Below are 15,000 nucleotides of genomic sequence, written 5' to 3' on the forward strand. Positions count from 1 at the left end.
TAAGTAAGAGTAAGTGTGTGTGTGTGTGTGTGTGTGTGTGTGTGTGTGTGTGTGTGTGTGTGTGTGTGTGTGTGTGTGTGTGTGTGTGTGTGTGTGTGTGTGTGTGTGTGTGCGCACGCATGCGTGCATAGAGAGGACTTTCACTTTCATGTGTGTGTGTGTTTTTGAGTGGCAGTTAACTTGCCCCAGGCTTTGAACTAGAGCTAGGGTTAATCTGAAAACACTTCCTCTGTCTAATTTAATCCATCTCTCTCACTCTCTCGCCATCTTCTTGACTAATCCATCCCTCTCACTCTCTCTCTCCTTCTCCTTGTCTACACTATCTTACTTTTCCCCTCTCTTCTCTTTTCTTCCCTTCTCTTCCTCCTTCACCTTTTTTTTGTCTTTATTCAATCCTTTGTTTTCTCTCCCTTTTGTCTTTCTATTGCTATTGCCACCCATCGCCCATACACACACACACACACACACACACACACACTCACACACTATTACACACTCACACACTCTCACACACACACACACACACACACACTATCTCTCTCTCTCTCTCTCTCTTTCTCTCTCGCTATCTCGCTCTCTCTCTCACACACACACACTCTTCGCCTTTTTAAGTATTTTCCATTTCCTTGTGTTTTATTGATGATGCGGTGTGGTGTGGTGTGGTGTGTTGGCAGCATGTTAATACATTTGTTTTCTTGTGTGTTCTCTCTCTATCACCCCCTCTCTGCAGATATAACGGAGGGGTACGATCCAGACTATGACTTCCTGCACCAGGACCTCTCCAGTGTAGATCAGATCGCGCCCCTCTCCATGGGGGGGTGCTTGAGCCCCCTCCCTGAATCCCACCGCGAGTCCTCCTCCTCTTGCCCCCCCCTCTACCAGCAGTCCCCGGTGGGCTCTCCGTACGGGGCGTCCCCCCTCCACCCGCCCCCGCTCCAGTCTCGCGTCAGCGCCCCCCCGGCCCTCCCCCAGAAGAAGCGCCGCAGCGGGGCGCTGCCCACCCATGCCTCGTCGCTGGACGGGACGGGGTCGCCGCGGGCCCTCTTCGAGCGGCTGCCCTCGCAGTACGACAACATCAGCGAGGAGGAGCTCCTAGCGCTCCGTGCCAGCCCCGGCCCCCCCGTGCCCCCCTTCCCCGTCTACACGGCCGTCTCCCCGGCCCCGCCCTTCCTCTACGGCTCCACCCCTCACTTCAGCCCCAGCCAGAGCACAGACATCCCACAGAGCCCTCCGCCCCTGCCCGAGAAGAAGAGCCGACACAGTAAGAGTGTGTGTGTGTGTGTGTGTGTGTGTGTGTGTGTGTGTGTGTGTGTGTGTGTGTGTGTGTGTGTGAGCGAGCGGGAGTGTGTGTGTGTGTGTACCATTGGCCGGTCACTCACACCACCTTCCCCCTCTAAGGCTGAGCTGGTGGGAGCACACTCTCTGTCCAGCTGACCAGCCTGCTCTGCCAGATATTACACTAGAAACAACACAGCCACTCTCTTTACCCCATGCTCTTGTGTGTATGTGTGTGTGTGTGTGTGTGTGTGTGTGTGTGTGTGTGTGTGTGGGGGTTGGGTTGGGTTGGGGGTGATGTCAGGCAGTGATGTCATGTGGCGTGGAGTGTGGAAACGCCAGGAACAGGCTGAACGGCAGACATTTTTGCTCATTTGTTAGTTTTTATTGAATCTACTCACGCATGTCCGTATGCCTGGACAATGTCATGAAATCTTTGAAATTGTATTGAGAGAGAAAGAGTGAGAAGATGAAAGAGAGAGCGAGAGGGAGCGAGAGCGAGTTGTTGCTGCCGCTGTGTTTGTAGACAGGGCCGTAAGCAGTGTTTGGGGAAGGGGGAGGGAGAGAAAAGGAGGGAGAGAGGGCGTGATCATCAGGAAACATCTGTAAAAGTATCGGATGATGCAGATACACACACACACACACACACACAATGAGTGAGGATACCACCAGCTGTATCCACTAGTATTTTAACTTTCACTTGCTCTGTCTTTCACTCTCTCTCTCTTTCTCTCCCTCTCCCTCCCTCCACCTTTCTGTTAAACCAACCAAAAGAAATCCAGTCAGTGTGGGTGTAGTTGAATGTGATTCAGTGTGTGTGTAGTTGAATGTGATTCAGTGTGTGTGTAGTTGAATGTGATTCAATGTGTGTGTAGTTGAATGTGATTCAGTGTGTGTGTAGTTGAATGTGATTCAGTGTGTGTGTAGTTGAATGTGATTCTGCCTCGGTCAGGTCAAGGTTGAGGCTGAAGAGTGGAGGCAGGTGCAGTACTGCTACAGACCACTAGGGTCATCAAGACTAGCAGAGACGAATTCACGTATATCTAAAGGCCTCTTCTCTGCTATCTGTGGAGGGGTCATACAAGTGTGTTAGTAGTGTATTAAACGACACTATGTGTGTGTCTGCGTGTGTGTGTGTGTGTTTGTTTGTTTTCATACAGCTGTAATTATATGCTTAACTGAACTGCACATGAAGTAATAGTGCTTGCAGTGTGTGACATCTGTGTTTTCTGTGTGTGTGTGTGTGTGTGTGTGTGTGTGTGTGTGTGTGTGTCAGTCCTGAAGTACATGCAGTTTGTGGAAGACTACTCTGAGCCCCAGCCGTCAGTCTTCTACCAGATGCCCCAGAGCGAGAGCATCTACGAGCAGCGCAACAAGCGCTTCCAGGAGGTGTACGGCTTCAACGACTCCTTCAGCAGCAGCGACTCCATGCACGACCCCCTGCCGCCCCCAGCCCTGCCTCCCAAACAGAGGCAACTGGTGAGAGTGCTATACACATGCACGCGCGCACACACACATTCACTCTCTCACCATGCCTCCTAAACACACACACACACACACACACACAGACACAGACACACACACACACACACACACACCATGCCTCCTTAACACACACACTCAAACACAGCATCATAATCACATACACACACAGCCTCATAAACACACACACACACTCACACAGCCTCCTAAACACACATGCACTCCTACTCCCAAAGCATACAGAAGTGTACCTGCATAGCTCAGCTCAAGGTCACACACACACACGCACACACTTATACACACGTGCACACACACACGCACACAATCATACACACTTGCTAGCAAGCACACACACGTACTCGCACACACACGTACTCGCACGAACACATACACGTTTGCACTCACACCAAACACACACACGTACTCGCATGCACACTCACGTACTTGTTATACTCGGACGCACGCACGCAAACACACATACTCACACACAGGCACGCACGCACGCACACACACACACACATACTCACACACACACACACACACACACACACACATTGGTCTTTGTTTCAGCCCAGTCATCTCCGCTGTGACGGTCTGCTCACTCCATCCAGCAGGTCGTCATGTCATCAGTCCTGTTCTGTAGTGTCCCTCTCCAGCATCAACAGGCATACATCATACACTTTCATTGTGTTATGTGCCTGTGTGTGTGTGTGTGTGTGTGTGTGTGAGTGTGTGTGTAGAGGTATGTTGGGTTTGTGTGTAGAGGTTTGTGTGTGTGTGTGTGTGTGTGTGTGTAGAGGTTTGTTTTGTGTGTGTGTGTTTAGAGTCGTGTTTGTATTTTAGTGTAGGTTGAGGTATTTCACAAATTATTTTGTGTCACTCATGTGTGTGTTGGTGTGCACCTACAGACATGTGTTTGTGTGATACTTGTCAACTCACAGCTTGGCTATGTATCAGTTATGCTGTCTGACACACACTCACACACACAGAGAGACAGTTTTACAACAGGATTTTGGACATCCTTTGTATGATGACCTGTGTGTGTGTGTGTGTGTGTGTGTGTGTGTGTGGAGAGGGGGAAGAGGAGAGAGAGAGAAAAAAAAGAAATTTCCCCAAGCTTCACAGTGGGACTGAATCTATAATCCCTCACATTCATACAGACCTCACACTCGTTGCTATCACCCATAGGTATTTAAACACTCACAGACACACACACAGACACACACACAGACACACACACAGAGACACACACACACAGACACACACACAGACACACACACAGACACACACACTCCCTGCCTCTGAGCCTTAGTGGAGTTGTAAGTGGCTCCGCAGTCTGTCCAAATGAAACTCCACAGCTTGTAATCTCCACCCTGTGAGCACACACTCCAGTCCAGCCCAGAGGAGAAGCTTTATTAATGCTGCAGCCTGTGACAGGAAATTACACACACACGCCTTAAAGTACACACACGCTTTACACACACGCTTTAAGGTTTATCCAGCATTGAAGTTCTATCTCCACCACATCCCCCTGAGATGCCGAGAATGAAATGAAAAACATGATGAAGTGTGTGTGTCTGTGTGTGTGTGTGTGTGTGTGTGTGTGTGTGTGTGTGTGTGTGTGTGTGTGTGTGTGTGTGTGTGTGTGTGTGTGTGTGTGTGTGTGTGTGTGTGAACGAGGGCAGACCATTTGGCTTTCTGTTTATTTGGGAGGCTTTGTATGTGCGTGGGTGTGTGTGAATGATTTTGTCTCCAGCACATGTTCCTGAGGATTAAGCTTTATCAGCCCGGCTGCACTGTGGCCATAGATACAGCACAGTCTGGTGTACATCTCTCTCACCTGTGTGTGTGTGTGTGTGTGTGTGTGTGTGTGTGTGTGTGTGTGTTTGAGCGAGAGAGGAAGTGATAGATAGAGATTGCAGATAGAGAGAGAGAGAGAGAGAGAGAGAGAGAGAGAGAGTGTGTGTGTGTGTATGAGTGTGGTTTGGTCATGGCGCCACGTTCTGCATCTGTCTGGTGTTTATCCATCCTGCCCTTCTTTTGCTGTTCTTCTTCACTTCTTCACTCAAATCACTTTATTCTCTCTTATCTGCTACATGGTAAGACATGCCTCCTCTTGTGTATTAAGCTTGCGCGTGTGTGTGTGTGTGTGCGCGCGTGCGTGCGTGTGTGTTAGAGAGGGAGAAAAAGAGTTGGTGTGTGTGTGTGTGTGTGTGTGAGAGAGAGAGAGAGAGAGAGAGAGAGAGAGTTGGTGTGTGTGTGTCTGTGTGTGTGAAAATGTGTGTGTGTGTGTCACTAACCCTGCTCAGGTGACTCTCCTAAAGCCACTGCACTGCACTCTTTCTCTTATTTTCTTATGCCTTCTCTCTTTCCCTCTTTTTCTCTTTCTCTCTCTTTCTCTCTCTTTCTCCGTCCCTTTTTCGGGGACCCTTTGTTTCCTCTCTGGCTTCTTCATAGGCGTCCCTCTCTGCCTCTCCCTCCTCCTCCTCCTCCTCGTCTCTGTCGAGTCAGCTCCCGGCGGCTCAGGCTGGCTCTCTGGCCGCGGAGGGAGACGCAGCTGCCGCCGCCGCCGCCGCCGCCAATCTCAGCCTCTCCGCCTCTAACTCCTCCCTCACTGCGCCCACGGTGAGTCTTGCCCTTCTGCCTCTGCTGCTCCGCCCGTTTCTCTGTGCTTCACACACACACACACACACACACACACACACACACACACACACACACACACACAGACACACAGACACACAGACACACAGACACACAGACACACAGACACACAGACACACAGACACACAGACACACAGAGACACACAGAGACACACAGACACACACAGACACACACAGACACACACAGACACACACAGACACACAGACACACACTCACAATCTAACAAACCACATCCTGAGATCTGAACTAACCTTCATGCTGAGGACTAGATTAACACTGCCTACCTAGTCTGCCTGGCCTGCCTACCTACCTCCATGACTTGTACAGAACCATGCAAGGTTTGGATCAACTAATTTGGACATTATCACGTGCAAATGACCAACACCCTGAAAAGTACGCACACCATTCTACACTACCAGACACTCCATAAAGTGCAAAGGTTTCCATGTGTTTCTGTACCCTAAGAACTATTCACAAAGGTTTGCATTGCTGCATACATTTATTAATGAAGGGTACTGCACAGTTAGGTGCACAGGCATAGTAAGGTGCACAGGCACAGTTAGGTTTACAGACACAGTGAGGTTTACAGGCACAGTTACCACCCTGCTGTCTCATTCAATCCAGTGACCTAGACGCACTAAGGTGTAGACTGCTGCCTATACTAGCAGCTCATGAGTTAAGCACTGCAGAGCTCCACACACTCAGTCTGCTCCACACACACACACATTCAGAGCTCCATACACACTCAGTCTGCTCCATCCTTCCTCTTAATCTACACACTAAACGCCTTTTTAGTCTTAATCTGTTAGGCCGACGCTAACTAACACCCTCCCAAGTGCCTATGACTCCTATAGTAACAGCCACTCTCCCAGGCGTTGTGATCCCTATGGTAACAGAGCCCAGGCGTTGTGATCCCTATGGTAACAGAGCCCATGGCGTTGTGATCCCTATGGTAACAGAGCCCAGGCGTTGTGATCCCTATGGTAACAGAGCCCAGGCGTTGTGATCCCTATGGTAACAGAGCCCAGGCGTTGTGATCCCTATGGTAACAGAGCCCAGGCTAAAGCACATGAATCCAGGCATGCTGTGGCCTGCACTAGCCTCTCCTCCTGACTTATCACCGTGACAAGTGCTGTTAGGAGATGTTCTCACCTGGACAGTGAGGGAAATACAATGTCCCTGGAATCCTGGAAACACATTCACACACACACACACACACACACAACACACACACAACACACACACTCAACCACAGTGAAAGCTAAGTGTACTGAGCATAGAGTTTTGAAAAGCAGCGCCTTTTGTGTTTGCATCTTTCAAAGACCTGAGGGTTTACCCCCCACCCCTCCTCTGTAGAAGTGTGTGTGTGTGTGTGTATGTGTGTGTGTGTGTGTGTGTGTGTTTTTGCGTAATGTGTGCCTCTACATGTTTTTCCTCTGGCTTCCTTTCGTCCCATTTTGTTGTTGAGGATGGGGGATTAACTGTGATTATGCAGGCAAGAAGTGGCTTTCAATGTGTGGCTTGACACTATGACAGGCCGGGTCCAGCGCAAGACACACACACACACACACACACACACAAACCAGGTTCAGCCAAGGTCACACAGCACAGATGGGTGCTCCTGTAAACATGTCTCTGGGCTTCACAGGCCTTTTACTTTTCTTTTCTTGTCTTTCTTTATTTCTTTCTATCAGTCCTCTGCCAAAGGTGTGGTTTCCGTCTCCATGACACTGTGTTATTGTGGTGTCATTTTAATCATACCTGCCAGCGCTGTTTTCTGTCTCTCTCTCTCTCACACACACAGACACACACACACACACACACACACACACACTCACACTCACACTCACACTCACACTTTTTTTGCTAAGCCTGGGCCTTGCTCACTATCAGTAGTGTGTGACTATTAAGCATGTGTGTGTGTGTGTGTGTGTGTGTGTGTGTGTCTTTAACAATGTGAGTAATGACCTTAGCACTACCACAAGAGATGTTATTCCATTTGGGTAACTGGAACAGGGTGTGTGTGTGTTTCTGTGTAAGTGCTTATCCGTCACTTCTGCGCTCCTCCCGTTCCTGTATTCACCAGCTGTTTGGTCTTTAAATATTTTGTAATGCCCTACCTTTGTGTGTGTGTGTGTGTGTGTGTGTGGACCTGTGATCCCGAACGCACTTGTCAGGACACATCTTCATCAATCCATTAAAACCAGAATTCATAGATGTATAGCTCGAGAAAGTCTCACTGCAGCATGGTGTAAAAATGACAAGGCTATGACTTGACCACCTCTCTCCATCTCCATCTGTGGTCCGTCTCAACTAGAGCCGATGGCTGTGCCATGTGCAGCCTACCACCCACCCCACTCTACCTGCTGCTGAATGGGTTGTGTGTGTGTGTGTGTGTGTGTGTGTGTGTGTGTGTGTGTGTGTGTGTGTGTGAACTAACTGTGTATGCACTAGACCTATTACTTTTCTAACTGGGAAAGTAAGTCAGTGAAATGAATCCGTTTTGCTTCACCAGGGAAAGAAAACAGGTTCCTGAAAGGGCTCTTTGGTCAGTCTAGAACTTTTAAAAGAGTCTGCTCACAGTCCTTGAGGCCGTGGTCTTCTAAGTAGAACCATGGAAAGATTATAGTGATAGGAAAAGACTCTGATAGGTTATCCAGGCAAAGACTTCTACATGGATTTTCATAGAATGATTTCGCTGGCTGTCTATTTGGAGTAATGCTGAGACAATATTAAGGCAAATATGAGCGCAACTGGACTCGTCTTTTCACGGCTCAGTCAGTGCTGAGACAATATTAAGGCAAATATGAGCGCTACCGGGCTCGTCTTCACACAGCTCTCACAGTCAGCTTTGTTGTTTCTTTTTGTGTCGCTGCATTTTTAGCTTCCGAGTCCCCAGAGGCCCTTTATTCTCTGGGAGTTGGTCACATTATTATCTTTCTTCCTTTGTGTCGTCCTGACAGCGCTGTCAAAGTGTCGCTGCTTCCAGTGAAGGCGTGAGTCGTTTGGTTTCTTCACAGTGCCTTGACTCATGGTTCATAGTCATTCCTGATTCATTAGCAGTCTCCCAATGCAGACACATTTCTACTCTGTTTTATAGAAGGAACTGGGACAGGAGAGAATCTCTACATGAATCTCTCTCTGTGCTTAGTGCTTACCACAGTAATAAGCTATAACACCTCACCAGTTTACTGCCTATTCTGAGAAGTCCCCCAATGGGTGCATGTAGGATGACCACTGGAGTCCAAGAGAGCCAGCCAGATAACAGTCACAGGTAGCCCAACATGTGTGTTTAAAGGAGCAAGATGTCCCCCGCAGATTGGGTTTAGGAGGAGGAAGGTCCCTGGTCCCCTCCCCTTTCTCCTCTCTCCTCCTCTCTTTTCTCCTCTCTTTTCCTCTCCTCTCCTTTCCTTTCCTCTCCTCTCCTTTCCTCTCCTCCCTCCTCTCCTCTCCTATCCTCTTCTCTTTTCTCCTCTCCTCTCCTCTCCTCTTCTCTTTTCTCCTCTCCTCTCCTATCCTCTCCTCTCCTCTTCTCTTTTCTCCTCTCCTCTCCTCTCCTCACTCCCCCACCAGTGTGCCTTCAGTCTAACTAAGCCTTTACCTTCCACAGACCTGCCTGCGCTCGTAGTCTTTTCTCTTCTCTAATTTCAGTCCTTCTTCTTTGTTTTCAGGTCTTTTCTTTTTTCATTTTCTTGCTGTCTTGTTTTGCGTAAGCTGTTTTTCAGGCCCTGCTAAAGGGCCTCTAACACTCTTCATTAACACCTTCTGCTCTGCTCTGCTCAGTCTCTGACCTCAGTCTCGCTGTCTGCCAATCACAGAGCTTGGACTTGGCAGCCCCGGCCACGCCCAGCCAAGACCCGCTGCTATTGGCTAACGGCTCTCTGGAGAGCTGCGCTGGTTCTCTGGCTACCTGTCTGCCCTCTGACGCTTCTCTCTCTGAAACATGCCAGCCCTCTCTGGTGAGCTCCAGCTACGCTCTGCTGTGGTGTGCCGTGCCGTGCTGTGACGTGGTGTGCCCTGGTGTGCCGTGGTGTGCCATGCTCTACTGTACTGTGCTGTGGTGAGACTTCCTCTTTGGAAGCAGAGAGGATGATGGGACCAGGAAGTGTTTTTAAAGAGTAAAGAGAGGGGAACTTATGGGTTGAAATCAGGTGGATGTGCTGATAAACTGGTTGAATTGTGATCGACATCCTGCATATCTCATATTTTAGTCCTTGACTGTTGTTTAAAAAAGGCTAACTTTGGTATTAAGGTGTTCTGTTTACGTAACAGTGGGTTGTGTGTGCATTCATCTGATCAGCATAATGAAACTGATTTTTCAGAACAGTAATATGTTATCTGAGCTTTAGTGGTCAGGCAGGACTTAGTGACATGGAAACAGAGAATGGTGAACACGTCCCTATTAAACAGAGAATGGTGAACACGTCCCAATTAAACAGAGAATGGTGAACACGTCCCTATTAAACAGAGAAAGCCTCGTCCGTACTGAGCAGTGCTGGGACCGTGTTGGGCAATTTGGGGATAGGCTGTGCTTGTACATATTTGGTGGTATATGTGTGTGTTGGTGGCTTCTGTGATATTTTGGATGGTGTGTGTGTGTGCGTGCATGTGTGTGTTAGACGTGTGTTAATGTTGCATGTTGGTGCCATGTGTGGGTTAGGGGTTAGTGTGTGTTGGTGGTGTGTGTATGGGTTGGTGTGCGTAGGGGCTCGTTTGTGTGTGTGTGTGTGTGTGTGTGTGTGTGTGTGTGTGTGTGTGTGTGTGTGTGTGTGTGTGTGTGTGTGTGTATAAAGGGGCTAGGACATGTGTGGTGAGGCTGTGCTCTGGTCCTCTCTTCTGTAGAGCGAGAGTGCTAAGGAAGAGGGGGGCGAGGGGGAGTATGTCAATCTGTACTCCTCCACCCAGGCCAACGGAGTCGCGACACGCCCCCGCCGCGTAAGTAGCGCACCCCCCCCCCCCTCCCCCCGCGCAAAACAAACAAACAGGAAGCAAACTGGATGCAGTGCGTGGCCTGGGAACTCACTCTTTTGTTTGTTTGTTTTGATTGCACTAACATTTCCTGTCAGCGTCTCACAGGCCCTCCACCACCATCTTACCGTGGTACTCCGCATGATTCATGGCTTGGACTGCTGGTGTATGTGTATGTGTATGTGTGTGTGTGTGTGTGTGTGTGTGTGTGTGTGTGTGTGTGTGTGATCCAGATTCATAACCCCCCCCTCCCCCATCTGATTCCCAACTACCCCAAACTGCCCCACACTCCACCCCAGGAGAGGCCTAAGCCCTTGTGTCCGAGGGCAGCCGAGGCTGGGTCAGATTCACGTCAGATCAGGGCCCAGTCAGTCTGCCCCATAACCAGCTGCTATGATCAGGGCCCAGTCAGTCTGCCCCATAACCAGCTGCTATGATCAGGGCCCAGTCAGTCTGCCCCATAACCAGCTGCTATGATCAGGGCCCAGTCTGCCCCATAACCAGCTGCTATGATCAGGGTCCAGTCTGCCCCATAACCAGCTGCTATGTCGGGGGGCATTTGGAAGCCAGGGTCAGGGGTCAAAGGTCGATCAGTAGGGTCAACTCAACTCTGACCTCATGGTCTGCCTATTCATTCATTAGCTTTTAATGTTTCATGTTCACTTAGATGTTGGTGTGTTTGTGTGTGTGTGTGTGTGTGTGTGTGTGTGTGTGTGTGTGTGTGTGTGTGTGTGTGTGCTGTAATCATGACAGAGGCCCCTGTTACGGGCAATGTTCCCATTCTGAAGAGCTTTACACGTTTGTATAACACACAAACACACACACACAAACACACACGAGTGTGTTATGTTTGCTTGGGAATCAGATTTGTTAGTGGATTTCCGGCAGCACAGCGTAGAGCTTTAAAGCGGAGCAGAAGTCCACTTGAGGCTCACCAGTGTGTGTGAATGGAGCTGAAAGCAGCTGCAGCGGAGTTGGCAATCAGGTCTGTCTGTGTGATCTGTCTCCTTTGCGATCATTTGAACGGATCGTTTGATCATTAACCCTTTGAATCTTGTGGAATGAACCTGGTCTTGAAGTCTGTGATGGCAAACCCTAACCTGATGATCACTAACAGATACGCGCAGCTAATACTTTTGAAAAACCTACGTGGAGGTACCCCTGTCTGTGTGTGTGTGTGTGTGTGTGTGTGTGTGTGTGTGTGTGTGTGTGTGTACCCCGTGCTTGTGTTATCGCTGAGGCAGATGACTGCTTGTGGAACGTCACCAGTGCGACTGTTAATCCATACATTTGACTCCGTGTTCTTACATGAATGGCTTCTCATTTTAACCGTTATGATTGCTTGACATTCTCACCCAGACGTCTGTTTATTATACGGCTTCTTCAGTATGCTGCAGACTTTCCTATTGAATTGGATGGGCCATCCCAATGTTCGGAGGTCCCATATTTCTTGATAATGGCTGCTGAAAATGAAAAATTGCAGCTGTCATTGGCTACAGGTTTTGTGCTTCCGATTCATATCTTTATTTATTTATTATTCCGCAAATAGACCATTCAGTTATTGTAACGAAAATTCATTGTAATTTGAAGTTAACAGCCAAAATGTTTCAATGCAACACCTGCAACTTAAAAGTTCCATTTGCATGAAGGACTATTTTTATCAGTGAAGATTTGTGGCAACTAACCGTATAATAAGCGGGATAATGTATAGTCACGTCGCTGTACGTCGGGGTCACGTTCGTTCTGTCGAGAAAATGTTTTTTTCAAGAATGACTGGCGGACTATACAATATCCCATAATACCCTCAGGGGTTTGTACACACACCCAGCACGCCTGCGTGGACCTGTGTGTACAACTCCCTGATTAACAACACAACCCATTCCCGAGCCCCCTTGGGGTGATAGTACACAGGGGGGGCGTTTCTGACCCCTCTCCCTGTGATGGTGAACGCTGTGAGGTGTTGACCGAGAGGTGTGTTGCCTACAGGACCCCACCCCTGGAGCTGAGGACCCGACGTCAGACAAGGACATGGCGGATTCAGAGAGGTAAACGAGCACACACACACACACACACACACACACACACACTCACGCATACACACATACACACAAGCTGAGGACCAGGCGTCAGACAAGGACATGGCAGATTCAGAGAGGTAAGAGAGGAGCAGCCGTCGCCACGCAATGAAGCTTATCTTACGCTCCTCTTCAGGAATACAGAATAAACTGAAGGCCTTCATAGAGTACTGTTCCATGACAGGAGATATGGGTTTCACACAGTGGAGGTCTGATGTGAAGTAAAGATCCTCCATTGCCCAGTAGATTCACAAGCTGTTGAATTGGGGAATAGCATTTTAGTGTGTGTTTTCCGTTAATTTAAGGGATATTTGAGGTGGGATACAGGGTCAGTGTGTGTTGTTTTTGTGTTAGTTTTAGGGGTATTTGAGGTCGGATACGGGGTCAGTGTGTGGGTTCCTTGAGGGGAACGGATATTTGGGATGGGATACTGTGAGGACATTGTGTTCTCGAGGTGCTCTAACTCTGAGTTGTATCTTCTACAAGATGAAAGCTTTCTGAAGGAGTTCTGCCGTCCGCGTGCTCTCCTGCGTATGTTTGTTCTTATGTAGTCTATAGTTTCTTTACAGCTTTATGTTCTAGTGAAGCTAGTTCTATATAGCTTCATGTTCTAGTGAAGGTAGTTGTTCTCTATAGCTACTTGTTCTAGTGAAGCTAGCTGTTCTCCATACCTTTTATGTTCTAGTGAAGCTAGTTGTTCTCCAGAGCTTCATGTTCTTGTGAAGGTAGTTGTCCTCCATAGCTTCTTGTTCTAGTAAAGCTAGTTGTTCTCTATAGCTTCATGTTATAGTGAAGCTAGTTGTTCTCCATAGCTTCATGTTCTTGTGAAGGTAGTTGTTCTCTATAGATACTTGTTCTCTTGAAGTTCATTCTGTAGAAGTGTGTTGTAGTGAAGTTGGTAATCTACAACTCTGTGTTATATAGAAGGTAGTTTTTCAGCTGAAATGTGTTCTTCTAATGCGTTCTCTGTGTGTGTTTGTGTCTGTGTCTGTGTGTGTGTATGTGTGTGTCTGTGTCTGTGTGTCTGTGTGTGTCTGTGTCTGTGTGTGTGTGTTTGTCTGTGTGTGTGTGTGTGTCTGTGTCTGTGTGTACACAGCTGGAGGAAGTCTCCAGACTCAGGCGAGAACATAGAGGAGCTGGATGAGCTCTCCCTCATCGACCACGAGGAGATCATGTCCCGCATAACACTAAAGCAGGAGGTGAGAAACACATACACACTCACAAATACACAAACACTCTCACGAGCACACACACACACACACACACACACACACACACACACACACACACACACACACACACACACACACACACACACACACACACATACACACATACACACATGCAGATCTCAACTAGTTCATGTCCCGCATAACACTAAAGCAGGAGATGAGGAGCACACACACACACACACACACACTCACGCATACACATGCATACACACAGACTCACACACAGACTCACAACTAGATCATGGCCCACATAACACTAAAGCAGGAGGTAAGTAACACACCCACACACACAAACACAAAGCTTTTCTGCTGAGCTGACTAAGGGTTGGGTCTACTTTAGAGGCGTAGCTCAGCTCCATGTAGACACAGCAGAACAGAGTGAGCTCATCTGTGACTCGGTCAGGCCCCAGCCTCAACTCCTTACTCAACACTGCTCTCTGCTGGTTAATGGAGGTAATGACCCTGCCCTGCCCTACTCTGCTCGTGTGTGTGTGTGTGTGTGTGTGTGTGTGTGTGTGTGTGTGTGTGTGTGTGTGTGTGTGTGTGTGTGTGTGTGTGTGTGTGTGTGTGTGTGTGTGTGTGTGTGTGTGTGTGTGTGTGTGTGTGTGTGTGTGTGTGTGTGTGTGTGTGTGTGTGTGTGTGTGTGTGTGTGTGTGTGTGTGTACATAATGCTTTGGTGAGAGCCCTGTATATGCGTGCATGTGTTTTTGTATCACAGGCACACAGAAAGGGAGAGAGTGTCTGTGTGTGTGTGTACACAGGGTGAGGCTCTGCGGTGGCTGTGACCTTGTGCTGCCAACACCAGCCGCCCTCCTGAGCTCTGCTGTCAGGATGCATTACACACACACACACACACACACACACACACACACACAGAGCTGTCCCTGTGCAGAGGGCCATGAGGCTCACAGAGCTGTTCATCAGTGCTTAAAGGAGCTGAGGACCAGACCCTACTCTCAGTGAACACATCCTGGGCAGCATTAACCACTCGAGTTACACTGAGTGTGTGTGTGTGTGTGTGTGTGTGTGTGTGTGTGCTGGGTTAAAGCATAGGATGGAGTGTGTGGTGACAGGTTGATTTAATGAAAGTGAAGCCGTGTTCTGATTTAGAGTAATCTAATATGAGAATCTCCGGACTCTTCGAGCCTCACTCATCTCCTCTTCCGCTCTCTGGCTCTCATTTTCCTCTCCTTTTCTCTCCCCCCCCCCCCTCTCTCTCTCATTCTCCTCTCTTTGTCTCTCTCTCTACCCCTCCATCTCTACCCTCCCTCCTCTCACTCTCTCTCTACCCTTCCTTCTCCCT

The 15,000-nt window shown here is 48.7% G+C and overlaps 1 protein-coding gene across 4 annotated transcripts in view; it reads left to right on the plus strand.

Annotated features, from left to right (window-relative positions):
• The window catches only part of rapgef1a (Rap guanine nucleotide exchange factor (GEF) 1a), a 53,346-nt gene that overhangs the window by 29,825 nt on the left and 8,521 nt on the right, over nt 1-15,000 (plus strand). For 2 of the 4 annotated variants that reach the window (XM_080852951.1, XM_080852952.1), the window contains exons 9-15: nt 731-1,261; nt 2,552-2,754; nt 5,215-5,382; nt 9,241-9,381; nt 10,265-10,357; nt 12,377-12,435; nt 13,562-13,664. In XM_080852951.1, the coding sequence (XP_080709077.1) occupies nt 731-1,261; nt 2,552-2,754; nt 5,215-5,382; nt 9,241-9,381; nt 10,265-10,357; nt 12,377-12,435; nt 13,562-13,664 (1,298 nt within the window). The remainder of the gene's footprint in view (nt 1-730; nt 1,262-2,551; nt 2,755-5,214; nt 5,383-9,240; nt 9,382-10,264; nt 10,358-12,376; nt 12,436-13,561; nt 13,665-15,000) is intronic. The other 2 variants (XM_080852953.1, XM_080852954.1) reach the window with 2 other exon arrangements.

This window comes from Sprattus sprattus, assembly GCF_963457725.1.
Source record: "Sprattus sprattus genome assembly, chromosome: 15".
Classification (NCBI taxonomy): domain Eukaryota; kingdom Metazoa; phylum Chordata; class Actinopteri; order Clupeiformes; family Clupeidae; genus Sprattus; species Sprattus sprattus.